Source organism: Pelophylax lessonae, assembly GCF_965119305.1.
Source record: "Pelophylax lessonae genome assembly, chromosome: 6".
NCBI lineage: Eukaryota > Metazoa > Chordata > Amphibia > Anura > Ranidae > Pelophylax > Pelophylax lessonae.
The window spans coordinates 320,182,370-320,208,700 of record NC_138773.1 but is presented as its reverse complement, the minus strand read 5'-3'; the positions used below and the strand labels follow the sequence as shown (position 1 = coordinate 320,208,700).

The following is a 26,331-nucleotide window of genomic DNA, read 5'->3' as shown; positions in this document are numbered from 1 at the left end:
TCTATTAGTGCCCATCAGTGCAACATATCAGTGCCCATCAGGGCAGCATATCAGTGCAGCCCCATCAGCTTGTTTGCTGCCCCCCTGCAAAGTGCTGCCCTAGGCCTGGGCCTTGTTGGCCTAGGCCAAGATACAGCACTGAAAGGCACCACAAGGCTGGATGTGGTTTAAAAAATTATATGGTGCATTTAAACAAAAATACCGTGCATCCCAAAAGTCTTCACAGCGCTTCACTTTTTCCACATTTTGTTATGTTACAGCCTTATTCCATAATGGATTAAATTCATTATTTTCCTCAACATTCTGCAAACAATCCCCCATAAAGACAATGTGAAAGAAGTTTGTTTGAAATCTTTGCAAATTTGTTAAAAATTAAAAACAAAAAAAATTACATATACATACAGTAAGTATCACAACCTTTGCCATGACAATCATAATTGAGCTCAGGTACATCCTGTTTCCACTGATCATCCTTGAGATGTTTCTACAACTTAATTGGAGTCCACCTGTGGTAAATTCTGTAGATTGAACATAGTTTGGAAAGGCACACCCCTGTCTATATAAGGTCCCACAGTTAACAGTGCATGTCAGAGCACAAACCAAGCCATGAAGTCCCAAGAATTGTCTGTAGACCTCTGAGACAGGATTGTATGGAGGCACAGATCTGGGGAAGGGCACAGAAAAGTTCCTGCAGTATTGAAGGTCCCAATGAACACAGTGGCCTCCATCATCCATAAACGGAAGAGGTTTGGGACCATCAGGACTCTTCCTAGATCAGACTGCCTGGCCAAACTGAGCGATCGGGTGAGAAGGGAGTTAGTCAGGGAGGTGACCAAAAACCCGATGGTCACTGTGACAGACCTCCAGCGTTTCTCTGTGGAGAGAGGAGAACCTTCCAGAAGAACAACCATCTCTACAGCACTCCACCAATCAGGCCTGTATGGTAAAGTGGCCAGACAGAAGCCACTCCTCAGTGAAAGGCACATGACAGCCCGCCTGGAGTTTGGCAAAAGGCACCTGAAGAACTCTCAAACCATGAGAAACAAAATTCTCTGGTCTGATGAAACAAAGATTGAACTCTTTGGCCTGAATGGCAAGCGTCATGCCTGGAGGAAACCAGGCACCGCTCATCACCTGGCCAATGGCATCCCTACAGTGAAGCAGGGTGGTGGCAACATCATTCTGGGGGGATATTTTTCAGTGGCAGGAACTGGGAGACTAGTCAGGATTGAGGGAAAGATGAATGCAGCAATGTACAGAGACATCCTTGATAAAAACCTGCTCCAAAGCGCTCTGAACCTCAGACTGGGTGGAAGGTTCATCTTCCAAAAGGACAACGACCCTAAGCACACAGCCAAGATAACAAATGAGTCACTACGGGGCAACTCTGTGAATGGGTTTGAGTGGCCCAGCCAGAGCCCAGACTTGAACCCGATTGAACATCTCTGGAGGGATCTGACACTCCCCATCCAACCTGAAGGAACTTTAGAGGTCCTGCCAAGAAGAATGGGAGAAACTGCCCAAACATAGGTGTGCCAATCTTGTAGCATCTTACTCAAAAAGACGAGGCTGTAATTGGTGCCAAAGGTGCTTCACCAAAGTATTGAGCTGTGAATACTTATGTACACAGGATATTTTTCCTATTTTTTATATTTATAAAAAAATTGCAAAGATTTCAAACAAACTTCACATTATGGGGGATTGTTTGTAAAATTTTGAGGAAAATAATGAATTTAATCCATTTTGGAATAAGGCTGTAACATAACAAAATGTGGAAAAAGGAAGCGCTGTGAATACTTTCCAGATGCGCCGTATCATACGAAAAAATAAATTCAAAATAAAACTATCTCCTATAAATATATTCGTCCACCACTGTGTACATCTAAATTCTTCGGTAAAAAGATGAACTCATGCCACCACCACCAGGTGAACCGTGCGCTCACCTCACTCCTGCTAATTACCGGCTCTATTACAACTCCCACCAGTCCGAACCGTCTGGAATGGATGTCTTTCTCTCCTCTGTACAGGATCTCATGCTTCCATCTGCTTCAATACTCCTCACACCAACCACATGGAATACAAATGCAACTCAAAGTGTTCTCCATAAAATAAATTTTATTAACCACTTCTGGACCGGAAGGATTTGCCCCCTTAATGACCAGGCCATTTTTTTGTGATTCGGCACTGCGTTATTTTAACTGCACGGTCGTGCGACGCTGTATCCAAATAAAATTGATGTCCTTTTTCCCCACAAAAAGAGCTTTCTTTTGGTGGTATTTGATCACCTCTGCAGTTTTTGATTATGCGCTATGAACAAAAAAATAGCGACAATTTAAAAAAAAAAAAAAAAAAGCGGTATTTTTCACTTTCTGCTATATAACATTCCCAATAAAAAAAAAATTAAAAATCTAATTTTTTCATCATTTTTGGCCAATTTGTATTCTGCTACATATTTTCGGTAAAAATAAAAAAATCCCAATAAGCGTATTTTGATTGGTTTGCGCAAAAGCTATCGCATCTACAAGCTAGGGGAAAGAATTATGTATTTTTTATTTACTTATTTATTTTTACTAGTAATGGCGGCGATCTGCGATTTTTAGCGGGGCTGCGACATTGCGGCGGACAGGTCGGACCCCTAACTAACATTTTTGACACTTTTGGGGGGACCAGTGACATTACTACAGTAATCAGTGCTAAAAATATGCACTGTTACTGTACTAATGACACTGGCAGGGAAGGGGTTAACCCAGGGGCGATCAAAGGGTTAAGTGTGAGCCTAGGGGGTGTTTTCTAACTGTATGGGGAGGGACTTGTGGAATCAACACAGAGACCTGTCTTCCTAAATAGGAAGAGCACAGAGGGCTCTGCATTGATGCCAGAGAGAACAACGGCCTGCTGTGTTTACAACAGCAGACCGACGTTCTCTCTTCACGGGGAGTGATCGCGGGTGCCCGGCAGCAATCGCGGCCGCCAGCCCCGTAGATCGGCTTCCCTGCTTCCTAACGGGGGTGGGAATGCACGCGCCCCCAGGAGCGCTCCTGCGAACCGCCGTAGCTGTTCGTACAGCCGAGCCAGCCTGCTGCAGTATATCTGCGGCGGGCGGTCGGCAAATGCGTAAAGACGCTGATTGCTTAACACCCAGCTGTTTCTTCACACAATATTCGAATCGGTTGATTGTTTTTCGACCTATCCGAAATATAATCGTTCTGAAAAGTTGAAATTCATTCAAAAATTAACAAAGGAAATTCATTTTAACCACTTAAGCCCCGGAGGATTTGGCTGCCCAAAGACCAGGCCCTATTTTGCGATTCGGCACTGTGTGAATTTAACGGACAATTGCGCGGTCATGCAACGCTGCACCCAAATGAAATTGACGCCCTTTTTTTCCCACAAACAGAGCTTTCGTTTGGTGGTATTTGATTACCTGTGCGATTTTTACTTTTTGCGCTATAAACAAAAAAAAAGCGACAATTTTGAAAAAAATAACAATATTTTTCACATTTTTTATATGAAATTCTCAAACAAAATGTAAAAATCAAAATTTTTTAACATTTTAAGCCAATTTGTTTTCTACTAGATATTTTTGGTAAAAAAATTTGCAATAAGCATATTTTGATTGGTTTACGCAAAAGTTATTGCGTTTACTAACCAAGGGAAATATTTATGTCATTTTTATTGTTTTTTTCTTTAACTAGTAATGGCGGCGATCCGCAATTTTTTTTTCGGGACTGCGACATTGCGGTGGACAGATCGGACCCCTAACTGACATTTTTTAAACTTTTGGGGGTACCAGTGACATGACTACAGTACTATAAATGCACTGTTACTGTAAAAATGACACTGGCAGGGAAGGGGTTAACTTTATTGGTGATCAAGGGGTTAAGTGTGTCCCTAGGGGCGTGATTCTAACTGTCCGGGGGCGTGGCTTGTTAGATCATCACAGAGACATACGATCCTACATACCGTTTCCCCGAAAGTAAGACATCCCCCGAAAATAAGACCTACTGTTTTGCCTTTCGTTGAAATATAAGACATCCCCCCAAAAAAAAGACCTCCCCGATAATAAGGCCTCCCCCGAACATAGGGCCTCCCCGATAATAAGGCCCCCAGAAGCTATCGTAACTCTGGACTCTGGACCGTAGCGGCGGGCGCCGCCACGCAGCTCACTGTTGGCCGCAGCGCAGCCGGAGCAGACAGGAAGTTCGAGGTCTCTTTTATTAATAGAGCCAGCCTCCCCCGCCAGGACAGGCTGCCGCCTGCTGATCGCTCTGCCCTGACGGAGTCTGGCTGACTCACAATTAGACAGTGAGTCGCGCGGGGCAGGAGTCGGGCATATTGTGTGGACACACAGGGGTGACTGAGGTAGGGGGGAAATGTCTGATAAAGGGGTGGGGGTGGATGTCTGGTGAAGGTGTTCACTGGCACAGGGGTGGGGACAGTGGGATCACTTAAAATTACACAGGAGGATCAGAAGGGGTCAATCAAAATTTGCTAGTTTGTGATGACAACTACTACCGTACCATATACAGGTAATACATTCCCTTTTTTTTTTTTTTTTCTGTATTCTTCTTCATGGAAAAATAAGACATCCCCTGAAAATAAGACCTAGCACATCTTTGGGAGCAAAAATTAATATAAGACACTGTCTTATTTTCGGGGGATACAGGGTAGCAGGATAACATAGCCCCAGTGATGATCTAAGGGAGAATGACAGACGGCTGTGTTTACATCAGCCGTCTGTCTTTCTCCCTCTCCTGCTGGAGATCGCGAGTGGCCAGCGGACATCAGAGCCGCCGGTCACATGCGCTAGCTAGGCAGGGAACGAGCGGGGCGGGAGCGCGCCGGTGGCACCGTGCGCTCGCCCCCTACAGGCTCGTGGGGGAGCGACGTAGTACTACGTCACTTTGCCTGTAGGGGGCTGACTGCCGGAGCCGCCGGTCACATGCACGGGGATGTCAGTGAACGAGCAGGGGCGGAAGCGCCCTACAGGCTCGTGGGCTAGTGACGTACCTATACGTCACTTTGCCCAGGAGAGGCTGACTTCCGCAGTATATAGTCGTGCGGCAGTCGGCAAGTGGTTAACTAAAACGAAACAAACTTTAACAAAAACGAAACAAATTCCTGAAAACCAAACAAAACAAATTCCATTATCTTATATGTATGGGTGGTTCCTGCGCTATCTGAGGATATGTATTTTTCCCTTCTTACTGCTGCACCACAGTACTGGTACCAGGAACCAGTTAATACAATGTATACAGTTTAGGTGGGTGATGCGCTTCAGAAGTGGATATAAAGTAAAAATATAATAAATGTATAAACTGGCGTGGTAAAAAGTGTTCTAGTGATAAAAAGTGTTGATGCTGGTTAATAAAAGGTGATCCAATGCTTCATATATATCTCATATATATATATCAATATAAGTAAACTATTCCAGTTATCTTCTATACCAGGGGTATTGAATTAAAATTCACAAAGGTCCAGTCAGTAAAATATTATTCCAGCAGAGGTCCGAATCGCATTTTTGTGCGATGACCGCCCTCACAACCAATCATCTGCTTGTTAACTTGGGTTGCCCCCGCCCTCTGTCTATAGCTGTCCTGCCTCCAGCTGTTGGCTCTGTGCGAATGGCTGTGGGCAGAACGACTCTAAAGGGTAGGACTGCAGGGGTCCGGATGAGACATTAGCTGGGTCCGGATCCGGACCGCGGTCCGCCATTTAGTGATGCCTGTTCTATACAATAAAGTGCTGAGTGTTTATACTTTCCTAAAAGGTATCAATAAATAAACCGTAGACAAGATAAAAGTAAAGATACTTCAAAAAAAGATACAAAGTGCTGTGTGCTCATTTGCTTAGATCAAAAAATAAATAAATAAATAAAGTGCTGTGTTTATAGTGTCCATATATATAGAAATCCAAAATCAGGTGTCATTCCCTTCGATATCATTAAATAAAACAAGGTGCTCTCATGCAGAGTATGGGTGTTGTGACTTGTTGCCTCCACCAGGTGTCACATCTAGGTGCTCTATATTCTCACCTCAATAAGGTGTATATTGCGCCTGTATACAAAATTTAGCCTCCGAATATCATATAGGCTTTACTTATTCCGGTATCTTGCTCCACCTCCAAGTGTTTCCTGTCCTGTCCTGTTTAGTATTTGGGGGTGCATACACTTTCCGTCCTTAATTCCATATCGTGGCCTCGGGAATTTGTAGATCATTTGAATGCGGGTAAATTCTCAATACAGCGTGGGGAGCGTTATCGCTCCGATCTCTAACGTCACTTCCGGTAGTCTGGCGGCTCCTCCTACGCGTTACGTCACATCACGGGACTCCCTGAGGAAGTCACGTGATGTGACGTAACGCGTAGGAGGAGCCGCCAGACTACCGGAAGTGACGTTAGAGATCGGAGCGATAACGCTCCCCACGCTGTATTGAGAATTTACCCGCATTCAAATGATCTACAAATTCCCGAGGCCACGATATGGAATTAAGGACGGAAAGTGTATGCACCCCAAAATACTAAACAGGACAGGACAGGAAACACTTGGAGGTGGAGCAAGATACCGGAATAAGTAAAGCCTATATGATATTCGGAGGCTAAATTTTGTATACAGGCGCAATATACACCTTATTGAGGTGAGAATATAGAGCACCTAGATGTGACACCTGGTGGAGGCAACAAGTCACAACACCCATACTCTGCATGAGAGCACCTTGTTTTATTTAATGATATCGAAGGGAATGACACCTGATTTTGGATTTCTATATATATGGACACTATAAACACAGCACTTTATTTATTTATTTATTTTTTGATCTAAGCAAATGAGCACACAGCACTTTGTATCTTTTTTTGAAGTATCTTTATTTTTATCTTGTCTACGGTTTATTTATTGATACCTTTTAGGAAAGTATAAACACTCAGCACTTTATTGTATAGAAGATAACTGGAATAGTTTACTTATATTGATATATATATATGAGATATATATGAAGCATTGGATCACCTTTTATTAACCAGCATCAACACTTTTTATCACTAGAACACTTTTTACCACGCCAGTTTATACATTTATTATATTTTTACTTTATATCCACTTCTGAAGCGCATCACCCACCTAAACTGAAAACAAATTCCATAACGAAACGAAAATTAGTAACATAACGAATCTATCCGAAATGAAACAAATGTTTCTGTTGTGCACAAGTCTATTAGCTCAGTGGTGGATGCATTTTTTAGTCCACGGCAGTCAGCTATCAGTTCATACACAGGATTGTCCACACAGGGTTCTTCTCCAATAAATGCAACACATGTAAAAAAGAAAATACAGAGCCACCTGGCTCTTGGGCTTACTCTGCCTTGATTTGCAGTTCCTTGCTGCATAGGCCTACCCCTGGCCTTAACAGGATTCTCCAGCCCCCCTGGGTTTGCACACTCTCCCCAAGACTTGCTTGGACTCGCCCCCTAGGACTTGCTAGCCGCTTTGGCTTATCAGACTCTTCTTTTGGTCTCCCAGGAAGTGCTGGGACAAAGTCATCTAGAGCCCAGGGCGAACATGTAAATTGTGTCGTCGCCCCCCCCCCCCCAAGATGTATGAGAATTATGTGCCAGAAACCCCCCCCCCCCCCATAAAAACTGAGCACTAATCTGTATGCACAAATCCCCCCCCCCCCCAGCTAAAATCCTCTTTATCCTTATGCCCCTGGCACAAATTCCCCCTTCAAAAAAAATTTCCCCTCCTAGCACAAATATTCTACACCTCAAATGTCCTCTCTAAGCACAATTCCTCTCCCCCTCCCACTCCAAATCCCCCCCATCATAGCACAAATGCCCCCCCCCCCAAAAGCTCCCCTCCTAGCAATAATACCCCCAATCATCCCAAATAACATAAATCCCCCTCCCCCTTAAAAAAGCCCATCCTAGCCAGTGGCGACCCGTCCCTTGGGGGCGCAGGGGCGCTGCCCCCCCTATCCATGCATCCGACCCCCTAATCTACATGCAGGGCGCCGGACACATGGATTCCAATAGGGGATTTTTTTTTTTTTTTTTTTAAGCACGTGATTAGAGCCAGAGGCTCTGATAGGCTTCAAAAAAGAGTGGGCTCGGGGCGCAGAGCACTGTGCCCTGAGCCCACCCAGTTGTGTGACAACAGCGAATGAATATTCGTTATTGCCACACTGATTCTGCTCCTGGCCAATCAGAATGCGGGTCCTGAGACCCGTTTCCCGATTGGCCAAAAGTCAAAGCCATGCTTTTGGCCAAGAAGGAGGAGGACGGAGTAGACTGAGGGGGAAGTCGCCGCCGCTGCCTGTCCAGGGTGAGTGAGCCGGCGACCGGGGGGGGGGGGCAGCGTGGGCTGGAGCTGGTGTGGTCCATGGAGCACCAGCCGCCACTGCTCCAAGCACAAAACCCACCCCCCACCATATCACCTTTTCTAACACAAACCCCCCAAAAACCAAAGCCGGTTCCATGCCCCACTGGAGCCTCTCCTCCTCCAGCATGGATGGTGTAAACTTTGTCTGAGCAGAGGCTGGTTTCATGCCCCACTGGAGACTCTTCTCCCCCGACCAGCCCCGACCAAGCTGTCCCAGCTCCCCCAAACACACCCCCTGCTGGCCAGGTTGGGTACCCAGCTTCAGCCCATAAGTATAGAGTACCTGGAGCAGGGTTTTAGCTTGGAGTGGGGGTCAGGAGGAGGACGGGAAGAGGGAGAGTGGGAGGGGGGCCGAGTCACTGCACCATGGGCCTCTGGTTTGTACCTGCCCCCTGGGCCGAAGTTGCCAGTCGGCCCCTGCTTGCAGATACAACTGGCCCTTTGTTGGCATCCATAGTGCTGATGCGGCCCCCAATGAAATTGAGTTTGGCACCCCTGATTTAACGCCATGACCGTTAGGAAAGCTGTCTTCTGATTAGTTACCGCACCATCCCACTGGGTGAAAACTGGTGGTTTCAGCAGCCACAGGTCAGGGACCCAGCTTTAGCTACTGGAGGAGGTGAGCGAGACGATCGATATCTTTCCAACATCTACTAGAATCTCAGATCTCAATAAGGACGGACTCTTTCAGATGATATGGAATTCCTCACTCTACAGTCATAATTACCTTCCCAGCTTTGCATTCAAACAATTACAATGTATTTTCAAAGGCTGTCATGATGCCAAATAACGATGAGGATAATGCACACTGATTACCAGACAAATGCAAACAATGACTCATGTTTTACTAAACACTAATTATGAAATACTAGAGTCCAAAAATCTAAGAGTCTTATCATATAGCAAACAAATGATCAGGTTTTTAAGCTGAACCCAGCCATGCAGATGATCAGAGATGTAGCAAATAAAACACATAATGTAGCTGCTTTACCTGCCAAAGGATTTGTATTTCTGTCCATCCAGTCCTAAGATTTTACACAGCTCTGCTACACAGCCCAGCCCAGGTGGATGAAACTGCTTAGAGTTAGGGGATACAGTGGCGTCCTTTCTGCACCTCCATCCGTCGGCTTAGCATTGAGTATCAGTCTAATGAGGTCATCCCTCTGCTTACTCTGCTTTTTCCTACTATCAGCATGATGTTTGTCAACATATCTACATGCAGAACACTTGATTGGCTGCCATTTATGCCCTGTCCCCTACCAGTCTGAGTGCCTCTGTAGCTGTATAGAGAATTGCAGGAGACAAATACTCAGTCAAATTCAAGCACTGCATTAGAGGTGTTATGAAAGCCAAAAGTTCACAATTTGCAAACTTCGCAAACTTCTCTTGGGGATTTACCTCTGCCAATCCTCATCCCGTGGGGTGAAGGTGAAGAAAGGACGTCACTGTATTGACTAATTGTAAACAGTTTCATCCACCCGGGCTGGGCCGTGTAGCAGAGCTGTGTAAATCTCAGGACTGGGTGGACAGAAAAACAAATACTTTGGCAGGTAAAGCAGCTACATTATGTGTTTTATTTGATACATCTCTGATCATCTGCATGGCTGGAGAGAAAAAATATAGCGATAGATAGATAGATAGATAGATAGATAGATAGATAGATAGATAGATAGATAGATAGATAGATAGATAGATAGATAGATAGATAGATAGATAGATAGATAGATAGATAGATAGATAGATAGATAGATAGATAGATAGATAGATAGATAGATAGATAGATAGATAGATAGATAGATAGATAGATAGATAGATAGATAGATAGATAGATAGATAGATAGATAGATAGATAGATAGATAGATAGATAGATAGATAGATAGATAGATAGATAGATAGATAGATAGATAGATAGATAGATAGATCTGATAATAAAGAGATAGATAGATAGATAGATAGATAGATAGATAGATAGATAGATAGATAGATAGATAGATAGATAGATAGATAGATAGATAGATAGATAGATAGATAGATAGATAGATAGATAGATAGATAGATAGATAGATAGATAGGAACGAGTTAAAAAACATTCATAAATAATCCAGTAAAGTCCATCAGAAAAAAGAAGAAGAGAAGTGCTCTTGTGCAAAAAAGTTAATTTATACTTGTGCATCCACATAAATCCATATTTCAGTGAGGATACCAAAATCTTCACACCCATAAGTGCACACCCAACTCTCAAGCAGCTTACCAGCTACTCTGACCCCAAGATGGGGGTCTGGCTGCACTTTATCCCAGTATCCCCCATGGGATGGATGGATATCAGGAGCCAAGAATCCAGGATGGGTTACCAAACAACCAGGATTCAGCCCCCCCCCCCCCTGTCCTACTCACATGCAATTCCCTTGCTGCCCAAGCCCCCTTGCTGGCCTGGGCCCAATACAGGAGAACCGGAAGAAGTCCCCTTATCATCGGCCCTGATTGTCTTTACCCCACTATCAGCAGCCCTGTGTTCCATGCACTAAAGCTAGGCTCACCCCTATAGGTGTCTGCTATAGCATCTGCTAAAGTACATACAGGAAAAGCACGCGTTCCTAACATGTTTAAAGTGGTATTAAACCAAAAATGTAATATGTTGCACCAATCCTTAGATGTGTCGACTGCAATTGTTTTCTTTTTTAGGTTATCTTTCGTCTATTTTTATCTGTTGATCCAGCCAGCAAATCTGTTGTTTTTTTTTTCAAAAACTCAAGCTCTCTGGCAGAAAGTATCCGTTTACATGGATGAGACAAACCACTTAACATTCACAGGGGTGATTAAAATGATCAGCTTTTATTTATTCATGCACAACCTTTCTCCCTCTGTTTTCACCTAGTGATTCGGCCTGTATTAGAGCGCCCCCCCCACTCTGGATGAAGGAGCACAGGGGACACCTTTGGACAGCAGCATTGTCAGTCTAGGGGGAGGGAAGTGTTAGATGGACTAGCAGATTTAGATACATTAACAAATTGAAGTTAAACTCCAGCTTGCACTGTATAATCAGATGCAGCAAACAGTTTTTGTTTTGTTTTTTTCACTTTCGGGATAAAGGTTTTGCATAAATAAATAAAAGCTGATCATTGAAAACACCCCTGTCAGTAGTAAATAGTTTGTCTCAATCTCCTCACTGCTGCATCTGCAGGACAGTAAAAAAACACCTGACTTACTGGCAGGATCGCCAGGTAAAAAGAAAGGAAAGAAAGCCTAATAAACAGAAAATGAATGCAGCCATCACATATAAGAATTGGTAAGCTATAATTGTTTGCTTTTCAGTTTAATGCCGCCATAAGGTACTTAACCTAAGGGCACAAATTTGGTAATAATCATTATCCTCCTTAATAAATAATAAATAACACTACACTGCAACATGATAATACTTTCATAATACAATCCTCTATACAGAAAGTCTTTGTTCTGAAATGACTTCATTTAGATACCAGGCAGTCACATCTGCTGTGATTTATGGGAAGTAATAAAGAATACAGAATTAATAAATCAATAGATCAATAAGATCTCTGGGTGTCTATTGTTCCCTGTGCTGGCTGTGACTTTGCTGGGCTCTGGCTCCTGCTTCCATGCACAGTGTGCAGCTCCTGATCTCAGGCTCCCATGCACAGTGTGCAACTCTCAGGCTTCCATGCACAGTGTGCAGCTCCTGATCTCAGGCTCCCATGCACAGTGTGCAACTCTCAGGCTCCCATGCACAGTGTGCAGCTCCTGCTCCCAGGCTCCCATACACAGTGTGAAGCTCCTGCTCCCATGCACAGTGTGCAGCTCCTGCTCTTAGGCTCCCATGCACAGTGTGCAGCTCTCAGGCTCCCATGCACAGTGTGCAGCTCCTGCTCTCAGGCTCCCATGCACAGTGTGCAGCTCTCAGGCTCCCACGCACAATGTGCAGCTCTCAGGCTCCCATGCACAGTGTGCAGCTCTCAGGCTCCCATGCACAGTGTGCAGCTTTCAGGCTCCCATGCACAGTGTGCAACTCTCAGGCTCCCATGCACAGTGTGCAGCTCCTGCTCTCAGGCTCCCATGCACAGTGTGCAGCTCTCAGGCTCCCATGCACAGTGTGCAGCTCCTGCTCTCAGGCTCCCATGCACAGTGTGCAGCTCCTGCTCTCAGGCTCCCATGCACAGTGTGCAGCTCCCAGGCTCCCATGCACAGTGTGCAGCTCCTGCTCTCAGGCTCCCATGCACAGTGTGCAGCTCTCAGCCTCCTATGCACAATGTGCAGCTCCTGCTCTGAGGCTCCCATGCACAGTGTGCAGCTCCTGCTCTCAGGCTCCCATGCACAGTGTGCAGCTCTCAGGCTCCCATGCACAGTGTGCAGCTTTCAGGCTCCCATGCACAGTGTGCAGCTCTCAGTCTCCCATGCACAGTGTGCAGCTTTCAGGCTCCCATGCACAGTGTGCAGCTCTCAGTCTCCCATGCACAGTGTGCATCTCCTGCTCTCAGGCTCCCATGCACAGTGTGCAGCTCTCAGGCTCCCATGCACAGTGTGCATCTCCTGCTCTCAGGCTCCCATGCACAGTGTGCAGCTCTCAGGCTCCAATGCACAGTGTGCATCTCCTGCTCTCAGGCTCCCATGCACAGTGTGCAGCTCTCAGGCTCCCATGCACAGTGTGCAGCTCCTGCTCTCAGGCTCCCATGCACAGTGTGCAGCTCTCAGGCTCCCATGCACAGTGTGCAGCTCTAAGGCTCCCATGCACAGTGTGCATCTCCTGCTCTCAGGCTCCCATGCACAGTGTGCAGCTCTCAGGCTCCAATGCACAGTGTGCATCTCCTGCTCTCAGGCTCCCATGCACAGTGTGCAGCTCTCAGGCTCCCATGCACAGTGTGCAGCTCCTGCTCTCAGGCTCCCATGCACAGTGTGCAGCTCTCAGGCTCCCATGCACAGTTTGCAGCTCCTGCTCTCAGGCTCCCATGCACAGTGTGCAGCTCCTGCTCTCAGGCTCCCATGCACAGTGTGCAGCTCCTGCTCTCAGGCTCCCATGCACAGTGTGCAGCTCTCAGGCTCCTATGCACAGTGTGCAGCTCCTGCTCTGAGGCTCCCATGCACAGTGTGCAGCTCCTGCTCTCAGGCTTCCATGCACAGTGTGCAGCTCTCAGGCTCCCATGCACAGTGTGCAGATTTCAGGCTCCCATGCACAGTGTGCAGCTCTCAGGCTCCCATGCACAGTGTGCATCTCCTGCTCTCAGGCTCCCATGCACAGTGTGCAGCTCTCAGGCTCCAATGCACAGTGTGCATCTCCTGCTCTCAGGCTCCCATGCACAGTGTGCAGCTCTCAGGCTCCCATGCACAGTGTGCAGCTCCTGCTCTCAGGCTCCCATGCACAGTGTGCAGCTCTCAGGCTCCCATGCACAGTGTGCAGCTCCTGCTCTCAGGCTCCCATGCACAGTGTGCAGCTCTCAGGCTCCCATGCACAGTGTGCAGCTCTCAGGCTCCCATGCACAGTGTGCAGCTCCTGCTCTCAGGCTCCCATGTACAGTGTGCAGCTCCTGCTCTCAGGCTGCTATGCACAGTGTGCAGCTCTCAGGCTCCCATGCACAGTGTGCAGCTCCCAGGCTCCCATGCACAGTGTGCAGCTCTCAGGCTCCCATGCACAGTGTGCAGCTCTCAGGCTCCTATGCACAGTGTGCAGCTCTCAGGCTCCCATGCACAGTGTGCAGCTCCTGCTCTCAGGCTCCCATGCACAGTGTGCAGCTCCTGCTCTCAGGCTCCTATGCACAGTGTGCAGCTCTCAGGCTCCTAGGATGTACAGTGGGTGTATCTGCTCCAGGCTGTGGGTGGGGAGCTCCATTGCTCGCCTATAAGGAGCTGTCCACCATCTCAGTGCTGAATCTTCCTCCAGCGCTGGAAGCTGCCTCTCCTCTCCTCTCCTGAGTCTCCTCTCCTGAGTCTCCTTCCCTCTCCTCCTCTCTCTTCTCTCCTCTCCTGTCTGACTGCCTTGTGGATGGTTCTCTTGCAGGAGTTTGTGCAGAGGAAGTCTGCAGCCCAGCCTGGATTATCTGGATGGTGCTGGGAGCAGAGGATTGTATGAGCAGGCACAGAGATCTGGGATAACACACAGAGTGCCTCCTCTACCTGATCACATTCTACTGGAGAGAAAAATAGAGAAATAAAATATAACAATGGATTCTAATGGAAGCTTGTTGGGGGCTTTTCTATGTGTGCTGTCTGCTGTGTGGCCCCTGGGATCAACAGCTGCAAACTGTAAGTGATGGGGGCAGTTGGGTGTGATGCACAGACCCCTGGGGGGGGGGCTCTGACACTTGTCTGTCTAGGTGGGATCTGTGGAATGATGATTGCTGCTCTGGGTGCTCATTAAAGCTGTTTATGTTTCCTGCACTGTGTAGGTAGAAGGCATTTAATGGCAAGCCTGTGTTCTGCAGATTGTTGGGTAGCTGATTCCAGTCCCTGCACTCTCTGATTCATTGCTATTGCTTTAGATGGGTGTATATAGTGCAACCTGCAAACCATCTCTGATTACCAATGTGATACAATGCTAACTGTAATCACTGATATTATTTATAGCAGCGTGCCTCCTATATTAGCAGGCTGTCCTACGATGGTGAAGTTTGCATTTTGCACCACAGGAGTGGGGTAGATTTTATGATCATGGATGCGTCCAGCTGCTGAGCATGGTCTGTAAAGGTTGACCATGCACTATACAATCTGATTGTACAATTTTCTTTAGAAAACGCAAGGACCTGCTCGGCTCCAAACAAATAGACTGGGTTGTTTAGGTGTGTTTTAGTTTTGGTAAATTTAAAGGAGGTTGTACAGATGTTGGTCAAATTGTGTAGGGCAGGGGTATCCAAACTTTCCAAACAATGGACCAGTTTTACAGAATTTGAGGGGGGGCCGGAGTGTGGCCAGTGGGAGTAAAAAAATGTCCTGGCATTAGTGGCAGAAAACAATGGGCCATCTTTAGTATTAGGGGGAGAAACGGTGCCCCATCATTGGTATCAGTGTAAAGAATAGCGCCCCATCATTGGTATCAATGGGAGGAATAGTGCCCCATTATTGCTGTTAGTGGGAGGAATAGTGTCCCATTATTGGTGTTGGTATAAGGAATAGTACCCCATCATTGATGTTGGGGGGGGGGGGATATTGCCCCATCATTGGTATCAATGGGATGAATAGTGTCCCATTATTGATGTTAGTGGGAGAAATAGTGTCCCATTATTGGTATTGGTATAAGGAATAGTACCCTATCATTGGTGTCGGGGGGAAGGAATAGTGCCCCATCTTTGGTATCAATGGGAGGAATAGTGTCCCATTATTGGTGTTGGTATAAGGAATAGTACCCCATGATTGGTGTCGGGAAGGGGGGGGATAGTGCCCCATCATTGGTGTAAGTGGGAGGATTAGTGCCCCATCATTGGTATCAGTGGGAGGAATAGTGCCCCATCATTGGTGTAAGTGAAAGGAATAGTGCCCCATTATTGGTATCAGTGGGAGGAATAGTACCCCATCATTGGTGTTGGGGAGGGGGGATAGTGCCCCATAATTGGTGTCAGTGGGGGTAATAGTGCCTTATTATCGGTATCAGTGGGAGGCATAGTGCCCCATTATTGGTGTCGGTGGAAGGAATAGTACCCCATCATTGGTGTCAGTGGGGGATAGTGCCCCATCATTGGTGTAAGTGGGAGGAATGGTGCCCCATCATTGTTGTCAATGGGGGGAATAGTGCCCTATCATTGTTGTCAGTGGGGGGAACAGTGCCCCATCATTGTTGTCAGTGGGGGGAATTGTGCCCTATTATTGGCATCAGTGGGAGGAATAGTGCCCCATTATTGGTGTCAGTGGAAGGAATAGTGGCCCATCATTGTTATCAGTGGGAAGAATAGTGCCCCCTCATTGGTATCAGTGGGAGGAATAGTGCCCTATCAGTGGGAGGAATAGTGCCCCATTATTGATGTCAGTTGGGGGAATAGTGCCCCATTATTGGAGTCAGTGGGAGGATTAGTGCTCCATCATTGGCGTCATTGGACATAATAGTGCCCCATCATTGGTATCAGTGGGAGGAATAGTGCTTGATCATTTGTGTCAGTGGGAGAATTACACCACATTATTGGTGTCAGTGGAAGGAATAGTGCCCCATCATTGGTGTCAATGAGAAGAATATTGCCCCATCATTGGCGTCAGTGGGAGGAATATAACCCCATCAGTGTCTGTGGGAGGAACAGTACCCCAAGGGCCAGATAAAGGCAAGCAAAGGGCCACATCGGACCTCCGGGCCACAGTTTGGAGACCCCTGGTGTAGGGTATGCTCAGCCTTTAGGGATTAATGAGCTGGTGGAAAGTGAATGTTGATGGGGCAAGACTGATCTCCCGGGAAGTACGGGGATCCTTGGAATTGATACAATGTATCTAACTCTTGGAAGTTCAATGTGTTGCAAAGTTCCCTTCACCGTGAGCTGCTGCAGTCTCCACCACCGACATCCTAGAAGTACGCAGTTTGAATGCTTTATGCCAGGCTGGGAGGCTTCCTGGAGATGCAATGGGCTTTAGGTGTAGCAGAAGCATCAGCTAGACAGAGGACAAGATCACAGCCAAGATGTCCAGATCAATAATAGAAAAAAGTGTCATCATGCCATTCATATATTAGGCACTTCTTGGCTAAATTGCTAACTATAAAGTATTGAGATATGTATGGTGTATTAAGGTGTGCTGATGTGTGTTTTGTATACAAGCAATATATTTTTAATGATCAGAATAGATCAATCAATGAGCAGCAACTGGTTATTTAGGTCATAATATCATTAATTTGTATATTAAAGCAAGAATTTGATTTTTTTTTTCTACCACTGCACTGTAGCAAACCGACCACTGGAGGACACTGTTGGTCTTTCACAGGTTGGTGTTGAACTTCTTAGCCAAAGCTTATGAAAACACAGCGAATGGATTACACATTTGGATAAAGTGTCCTCAGAAAAATAAGAGAAGCCTTTTATCTTTCTGCACCGTAACATGATATCCCGTGCAAAAAAAAAAAAAAAAAGAAGAAAAACCACATAAATAATAATAATAATAATAACAAATGGGAGGTAATTTGAAGGATTATGCTGTACTAATTTAGAATACAAGATTGCAAAACATAGATCTAATATTACTACAGCCCCCAAACAGAGATAACTTGTGTGTGTGTATATATATATATATATATACATACACATCTTCTGTCGTGTGTGTGCATGATGAGTTTTCATTTCCTGCCCCAGAATATCTTGTGAATCTGAGATAGGAGTTGCCATATTTACTCGTGAAGATGGTAATTGCTAGAGAAATGTTTGACAGGGCATCACTCTGTGCATAAATCACGATAGTTGGTTTTCTGATAGTATGCAATTCCAGGCAGACAAACACTGTGTATGTCTGTCTTTCTATACCAAGGTTCTGTGAAATCCTAGGGTTCCTTCAAAGGCTGGTAGGGGTACCTTGGGCAATGATCACGTTTTTCCTCTCAAATAAGTAACCACTAATGCCAAAAACCTTTGTGGCTATCTGTATGGGACGTTTTTCTCACTGACCACCAACGTAAGAAACATTTTTCCCGCTGATCACCATTGTAAGGAACATTCTTCCCACTGACCACCAATTTTAGAAGCATCCTTCCCACTGACCACCATCTAAGGAGCATTTTTCCCACTTACCACCAGTGTAAGGGACATTCTTCCCACTGACTACCAATGTAAGAGACATTCTTCCCTCTGACCACCAATGTAAGGGACATTCTTCCCACTGGCGACCGATGTAAGGGACATTCTTCCCACTGATCACCAACGTAAGGGGCATTCTTCCCACTCATAACCATCTAAGGAGCATTTTTCCTACTTACCACCAATGTGAGGGACATTCTTCCCACTGATCACCAATGTAAGGGACATTCTTCCCACTGATCACCAATATAAGGAGCATTTTTCCCACTGAGAACTAGTGTATGGGCGTTCTTCCCACTGATCACCATCTGAGGAGCATTTTTCCCAATTACCACCATCTAAGGAGCATTTTTCCCACTTACCACCAATGTAAGGGACATTCTTCCCACTAACCGCCAATGTAAGGGACATTCTTTCCACTGATCACCAATGCAAGGAACATTCTTCCCACTGATCACCAATGTAAGGGACACTCTTCCCACTGACTACCAATGTAAGGGACATTTGTCCCACTGATCACCAATGTAAGGGACATTCTTCCCACTAACTACAAATGTAAGGGACATCCTTCCCACTGACAACCGATGTAAGGGACATTCTTCCCACTGATCACCAATGTAAGGGGCATTCTTCCCACTGATCACCATCTAAGGAGCATTTTTCCTACTTACCACCAATGTGAGGGACATTCTTCCCACTGATCACCAATGTGAGGGACATTCTTCCCACTGATCACCAATGTAAGGAGCATTTTCCCACTGATCACCAATGTAAGGAGCATTTTTCCCACTGAAAACTGGTGTAGGGGCATTCTTACCACTGACCACCATCTGAGGAGCATTTTTCCCACTTACCACCAATGTAAGGGACATTCTTCTCACTAACCACCAACGTAAGGGACATTCTTCCCACCGACTACCAATGTAAGGAACATTCTTCCCACTGATCACCAATGTAAGGGACACTTTTCCCACTGACTGCCAATGTAAGGGACATTCTTCCTATTGACTACCAATGTAAGGGACATTCTTCCCACTGATCACCAATGTAAGGGGCATTCTTCCCACTGATCACCATCTAAGGAGCATTTTTCCCACTTACCACCAATGTAAGGGACATTCTTCCCACTAACCACCAATGTAAGGGACATTCTTCCCACTGACTACCAATGTAAGGAACATTCTTCCCACTGATCACCAATGTAAGGGACACTCTTCCCACTGACTGCCAATGTAAGGGACATTCTTCCTACTGACTACCAATGTAAGGGACATTCTTCCCACTGACTGCCAATGTAAGGGACATTCTTCCCACTGATCACCAATGTAAGGGACACTCTTCCCACTGACTGCCAATGTAAGGGACATTCTTCCCACTGACTGCCAATGTAAGGGACATTCTTCCTACTGACTACCAATGTAAGGGACATTCTTCCCACTGATTACCAATGTGAGGGACATTCTTTCCACTGATCACCAATGTACAGGAAATTCTTCCCACTGATTACCAATGTAAGGGGCATTCTTCCCACTGATTACCAATGTAAAAAACGTTCTTCCCACTGACTACCAATGTAAGGAACATTGTTTCAACTAATCACCAAGGTAAGGAACATTCTTCCCACTGACCACCAATGTAAGGAACATTCTTTCAACTAATGAACAATGTAAGGAGCATTCTTCCCACTGATGTTAAAGGGACACTGGAGCAAAAAGTGGTCCATAGACTCTACTTTACCAACACACTCTGCTCTAGGACAATCCCGATCATCCACAGGGCGATGCTTCAGGTTCCCTCTCACATACAGCCTTCCATGGAAAGTGAGCCAGGCTTGATCCCTAAACTGCAAAGGGATTCTTCCCAAATTGATTAAACGCAATCCCTCCCTCATTACGGAACCTGGCCAGTAACACACTGAAAGCAGAGCCCAAAATCCTCTTTTCCAGAAGCTTCCTGGGAAGGGAATTGATATCCTCCACTATCACCTGCCACTGCCAAAGTATTTTCAGACAGGGGGCAATATAAGCCGGAAGCTTGCCATGTCAGACTCTCAGACTTTTCAGTGGCCGACATCTTCCCAACATTGTAGAAAAGGCCTAAACCAAGATTGAAAATTCACACCCATCCCGGCGGGGTCTTTGGTAACATATTACCAAGATTGTACTTTAAAAAGAGCAGAGAAAATAAAACTATAGGGTTGACCATTCCTAGACCACCCTCCCACCTGGACTGGTAAGTTGCATTGCCTTTGATCAGGTTCAGCCTATTTCCCCATTACAGTTGGAAAAAGCAGCTGTAGACCCTTGCATAGAGAGATTCCAGCAAGATACAGGCAAAGCTGACATATAAAAAGATTGGGATCGGTTAAGTTTTAATCAAGTCAACCCTCTCCCTCAAGGAAAGTTTCCATTTCTTCCAGCTTGCTACTTTGGCATTGGCATTCAACAACCTGCTTTCCCAATTTCGATGACCATAGTCACCAGGACCAAATTTGATGCCCAACACTTTAATTTCCTGCTGGGGATCTGGGAAGGCTTCCAGAAGTTTGAAGCTTTCACCCTCCTCACCCATCCAGAAAACTTTACTCTTTTCATGATTGACTTTAGAGCCAGAAGCCTCAGTGTACTGCTCTATCACAGAGACCACCTCCTGCACCCCTCCATCCCAGAGATAATAACAGACACATCATTGGCATAGGCCACAACCTCTAAAGGCGGCACACTTGCCAGCCTGGAGGATTTACGCACAGTAGATATAGGAACAACAACAGGAGGGACAGACTCAGGGACCATATCACTAGGGGAAACTGAATCTGACACAACAGGCATAGGAGGGACAACAACAGTTTCCTCCCTAACTTCAGATGCTTCATCCTCTTTATCATGCCTCTGCAGCTCTGTCTCCAATCCTGGCAAGTTATGTAGTGCCTTTGGGCACTGCCTATACAGATGACCTAGCTGCTGGCACACATTGCACCGAATCTGGGTGAATTCTCTGGCCAAATGGCCCAAATCCTGGCAGAGTGAGCACTTCTTGTTGCTGCAGGAAAGGGTTCATGTTGCATCCTACTAATGTATATTCATGGAACCTGCACCCAGGTCTTAGAGTGAGAAAATCAACAGGGTCCCCTATTCAATGGGAACCTGTACATTTACATCAGCCGTCAACATTTTCACTTGGCTGCTCACATTAGGTGAGTGAAAATAAGCTGAAGGAGAGTGTGGAGCCGCATCGGAGGGTGGCTGCCAGCAGATGGGGTTGAATAGGAGCCGATTCTCCTCCCAGCCTCTGCCCCCTGCCATTCTCTTAGCAGGGCCTGGCATACAGTGGGAGTCGGCAAAGAACTAGATGAGGTGGGGGGCGGGGAGGGGGGCTGGACAGGTGCTGCCAAAGTTATGTTTCCTATTAACAAACCGGTGATTGGTTGTTTGGACCGCCTAGCAACCAATCACCAGCTTGTTCATAGGAAAAGTTAACTTTGGCAGCTCCCGTTCCCCTGTCCAGTGCTGGGAGTCTCTCTGCATCCTAAATCAGTGATTCACTGGGTTTAATTTTATTATTGATATATTTAAAATAGCATTCAAATATTTACTTAACAAGGCAGTAATGATGTGTACAGTGCCTATAGTAGCCAATCATATTTTATCCTTATTTTATTTATCACAAGCAGATCAATGAAATATGATGTATGTAAATATTGTTGATGTCATTGTTAATATTTATTTTTGTAACTTAGTTCTGCATAAAACATTGAACAGTGTCATTTCATGAGATAAGTTGCGAGGACGTGTTTGGGGGCGGAATTAGGGGCGGGCCAGGGTCATGGTTGAATGGTGAAACTGGTGACCAGTAACTCTCAAGGCCTGGCTGGCAGTTTAGGACTTGAAATTTTCAGCCCTGATATACAGTATATATAATTTAATAGTAATGGCCTTTTCACATGGCATTTTGCACGTAATAAATTACAAATTTGACATCCATTAAGACGTGTGAAGATCACATCCATGTCCCATTTCTTTCCTTTGTTTCGACATCTGTCTGAGTTTTATTTGATGTCTTTAACCTCCTTAACGGTATTCCCGAGTGTGGCTCGGGGTGAAATTTCAGAGCCATTAGCGGTAACCCCGAGCCACACTCGGAGTACCGCTAGGAAGATCGCTGGATCCTGGAAGAGAGGGTACTCACCTTGTCCCATGGACACCCACACATATATACTGTATATACTGTATATATATATATATATATATATACAGTATATATACATATATACAGTATATATACATATATACTTTAACTTATTTATAGTTATTTATTATATTATAATTTATGTTTTTGTGTTTCAAACTTTATCATACCCGAGATGTTATAAAGAAGAACGCACAGTAAAAAATAATCATATGTAAATAGTTGGTTTGGGCTGCTCGTTCTTAAGAATTACTAGCAAAATAATTGTACCGGAAACAATCATACCGCCAGGGAGGTTAATGCTTAATTTTGCAAAAAAACAAAAACAAATTAACAGTGGATTTTGTCAATCTTATAACTATTAAAGTGTAATATAAAGACAGTATATATAGAGTTATAGCTAAAGAAGACAAAGAGAGGTGAAGTGGAGAGAGAGTGAGATGCGCACTGAGGTAAAAAGTGAGATGTAGAAAGGAGAGAGAAATAAGGAAAATAGAAAAGAAGGGAGAGAGAGAAAGAAGGAAAGTGGTAAAAAAAAGGGGGGGGAATATATTCCCCAAGGAAATATTGGATTTAAATAAAACTCTGGGTTTGCCATTCTCAACCAGGGTTTCTTGGAATCCTAGGGTGTTTCCAGAGGTCCCTGGAGTTGTGGCAGATTGACCACCTTTTTGATGGTACCTGCATAGTTCCAGGGCTAGTGCAACTTGGCAGAGTCATTGCCATGATGCCAATGATTGTTTTAGCTATCTGTGGGGATGGCATTCTGACCTCTAATGTAAAGGTCATTTTTCCTACTGACCTCTGACAAATTGGTTTTTATTAAGGGTTTTCCGAAGCCTGAAAATTATTCTATGGAAGGTTCCTCTAGGGTAAAAAGATGGTGGCGACCTTTAAAAACAAAAAAAACTATCAAGCTCCCAATAAAAAGCAGGCATGAAAAACACATAGTATTTGACAGAAATGTCCTTTGCACCCCTTCACCTCACTCCCACACAGTAGTGTCCTCTTCCCCTCTTCACATCACTCCCCCACAGTAGTGTCCTCTGCCCCTCTTCACATCACTCCCCCACAGTAGTGTCCTCTTCCCCTCTTCACATCACCCCCCACAGTAGTGTCCTCTGCCCCTCTTCACATCACCCCCCCACAGTAGTGTCCTCTGCCCCTCTTCACATCACTCCCCCACAGTAGTGTCCTCTTCCCCTCTTCACATCACCCCCCACAGTAGTGTCCTCTGCCCCTCTTCACATCACTCCCCCACAGTAGTGTCCTCTGCCCCTCTTCACATCACTCCCCCACAGTAGTGTCCTCTGCCCCTCTTCACATCACTCCCCCACAGTAGTGTCCTCTGCCCCTCTTCACATCACTCCCCCACAGTAGTATCCTCTGCCCCCCTTCACACCACCCCCTTACAGTAGTGTCCCCTGCCTCTTTTCACATCACCCCCCATAGTAGTGTCCTCTGCACCCCTTCACATCACCCCCAAAGTAGTGTCTTCTGTCCCCTTCACATCACCCCCCCCCCCCACAGTAGTGTCCTCTGCCGCCCTTCACATCACCCCCTTACAGTAGTGTCCTCTGCCCCTCTTCACATCACCCCCAACAGTAGTGTCCTCTGCCCCTCTTCACATCACCCCCGATAGAAGTGTCCTCTGCGCCCCTTCACTTCACCCCCCACAGTAGTGTCTTCTGCCCCTCTTCACATCACTTCCCCACAGTAGTGTCCTCTTCCCCTCTTTACAACATTCCCCCACACTAGTGTCCTCTGCCCCTCTTCACATCACTCCCCCACAGTAGTGTCCTCTGCCCCTCTTCACATCACTCCCCCACAGTAGTGTCCTCTGCCCCTCTTCACATGACTCCCCCACAGTAGTGTCCTCTGCCCCTCTTCACATCACTTCCCCACAGTAGTGTCCTCTGCCCCTCTTCACATCACTTCCCCACAGTAGTGTCCTCTGCCCCTCTTCACAACATTCCCCCACAATAGTGTCCTCTGCCTCCCTTCACATCACACCCTTACAGCAGTGTCCTCTGCCTCCCCCATAGCAGGGTCTCATGTCCTCTTCACATCACCCTCTCACTACAGTGTCCTCTGCCCCCCATAGAAGTGTCCTCTGCCCCCTTCACATCACCCCACTGTAGTGTCCTCTGCCCCCTCCTGTAGTGTCCTCTACACCTCAACATCACCCCCTCCCCCCCACTGAGGTGTCATCTGTCCCCCACAGCATTATCCTCTGCTCCCTCTCCCCACAGTTGTGTCCTCTACCCCCCCAAAAGCAGTGTTCTCAGCCCCCCCCCCCCATTCACATCACCCCCTCCCATAGTGTCCTCTTCCCCCTCCCACCCCCTGTAGTGTCCTGTACACCTCCCTCCAAAACAGTGTCCTCTGCCCCCCTTAAAAACACCCCCCCCCACCCAGCGTAGTGTCCTCTACCCCCCATAGCAGTGTCCTCTGCCCCCTGAAAGCAGTGTCCTCTGCCTCTACATCCCCCAGATCAGTGTATTCTGTCCATTTACCATCACAATTCCCCATCCCCCCACTATAGTGTCCTCTGCCCCCCACAAAGTGTCCTCTGTCTCTCCATCCCTCAAAGCAGTGTCCTTTGTCCATTTCTCATCACAATATCCCATCCCCCCACTGTAATGTCCTCTCTCCTCCCCCCAACAGTGTCTGCTCTGCCCCCTTCACATCATCCCCCCTACATACATACAGTGCTATGTAGGTAGCACTTCATACCTGCCAGCATGTGTACAGCAGAGCAGAGATCAGGAGATGGCATAGTGCTGGGTGGAAGGTGGAAGCGGGAGTTAACATTTCATAATAACAGGCTGCTGATTGGTTGCTAGGACCCCCTATAAACCAATCACTGAGACAGATCCCGTGCCCGGCCCTCCATCCAGCACTATGACGTCTCCCTCTCTCTTCTCTGCAGGTAACATGAGAGCGACTGAGGCTGGGGGGAGGCAGAGCCTGTTGCCCCGATTGACGGCTTGCCGACCCTGCTCTAGTGTATAATGAGTTGTAGATATGATAATTATTAGCCGGGGGTTCCCTGAGACCAGAAAGCTATTTCAAGGCTTCCTCTGTGTGAAAAGTTTGCAAACTGCAAGCACAACGCTATTATTTCTCTTTACTTGGACTGAAATTACCCCTCAAGCCATTTCCGGACCGCCCACCGAGTATTTACGTCGGTACTTTGACGTTAAATACCGCAAATAGCAGCCATAACCCTGGTATTTTTTTATATAGCTGGCGCTCCAGAATCCAGTAAAAGTGGTCCCAGTGGCGTATTCGCCACGAGATCCATTTTATGGGCAGCGGGAGGGGTCCCCTTCTTGCCACTTCCCGGTTGTTTCCTCGGCTTACCGGAGCAGTCGGTTGCCAAAAAAAAAAAGATCAATTGCACTCTGATAATCTGATACAACACAGAACAGTAACAATGTATCACTCGTTTATCCCTTTACCAATGTGCAGGATGCAGTAGCCCATAGCAACCAACCAGTGCTTATCGCTCTGCGTGTTACAGATTTATAAGAAGGGCAGTTGGCTGGGGGGGGATACAAAACAGAAATATTTTTTGCATCCAATTACAAATATCATCAACGGAAAGGGAAAATAAGCAAAGGAGATCAATTACACTCTGATATTCTGATACAACATAAAACTGTAACAATGTATCACTGGTTTATCACTTCCGCCTAAAAACCTTAAAGGGCCCTTTTTATTTATTTATTTTTTTTTTTTTAATTACATTTAAATTACATTTTATTTTTTTCCTTTTTTTTTTTGCTTTTAAGTGTAAATGTGAGATCTGAGGTCTTTTTGACCCCAGATCTCACATTAAAGAGGTCCTGTCATGCTTATTTCTACTACAAGAGATGTTTACATTCCTTGTAATAGGAATAAGTGCTGGTTCACACTACCACGGCACGACTTCGGTGGCGACCTGTGAAGCCGCGTGCACCGCGACTTTGACGCAACGTGCACGGACTTCATACTGTATAATGAATGTCAATGCAAGTCGCTCCGACGTCGCCCTGAAGTAGTACAGGAACTATTTTCTAAGTCGG

The 26,331-nt window shown here is 46.1% G+C and overlaps 1 protein-coding gene across 1 annotated transcript in view; it reads left to right on the top strand.

The window, feature by feature from the left end:
• Positions 1–14,336: 14,336 nt before the first annotated feature.
• LOC309557562 (contactin-associated protein-like 5) overlaps positions 14,337–26,331 on the top strand; it is a 691,665-nt gene continuing 679,670 nt past the window's right edge. Inside the window, exon 1 of the mRNA XM_082260344.1 lies at positions 14,337–14,624. Coding sequence (XP_082116470.1) covers positions 14,543–14,624 — 82 coding nt within the window. The 5' untranslated portion in view covers positions 14,337–14,542. The remainder of the gene's footprint in view (positions 14,625–26,331) is intronic.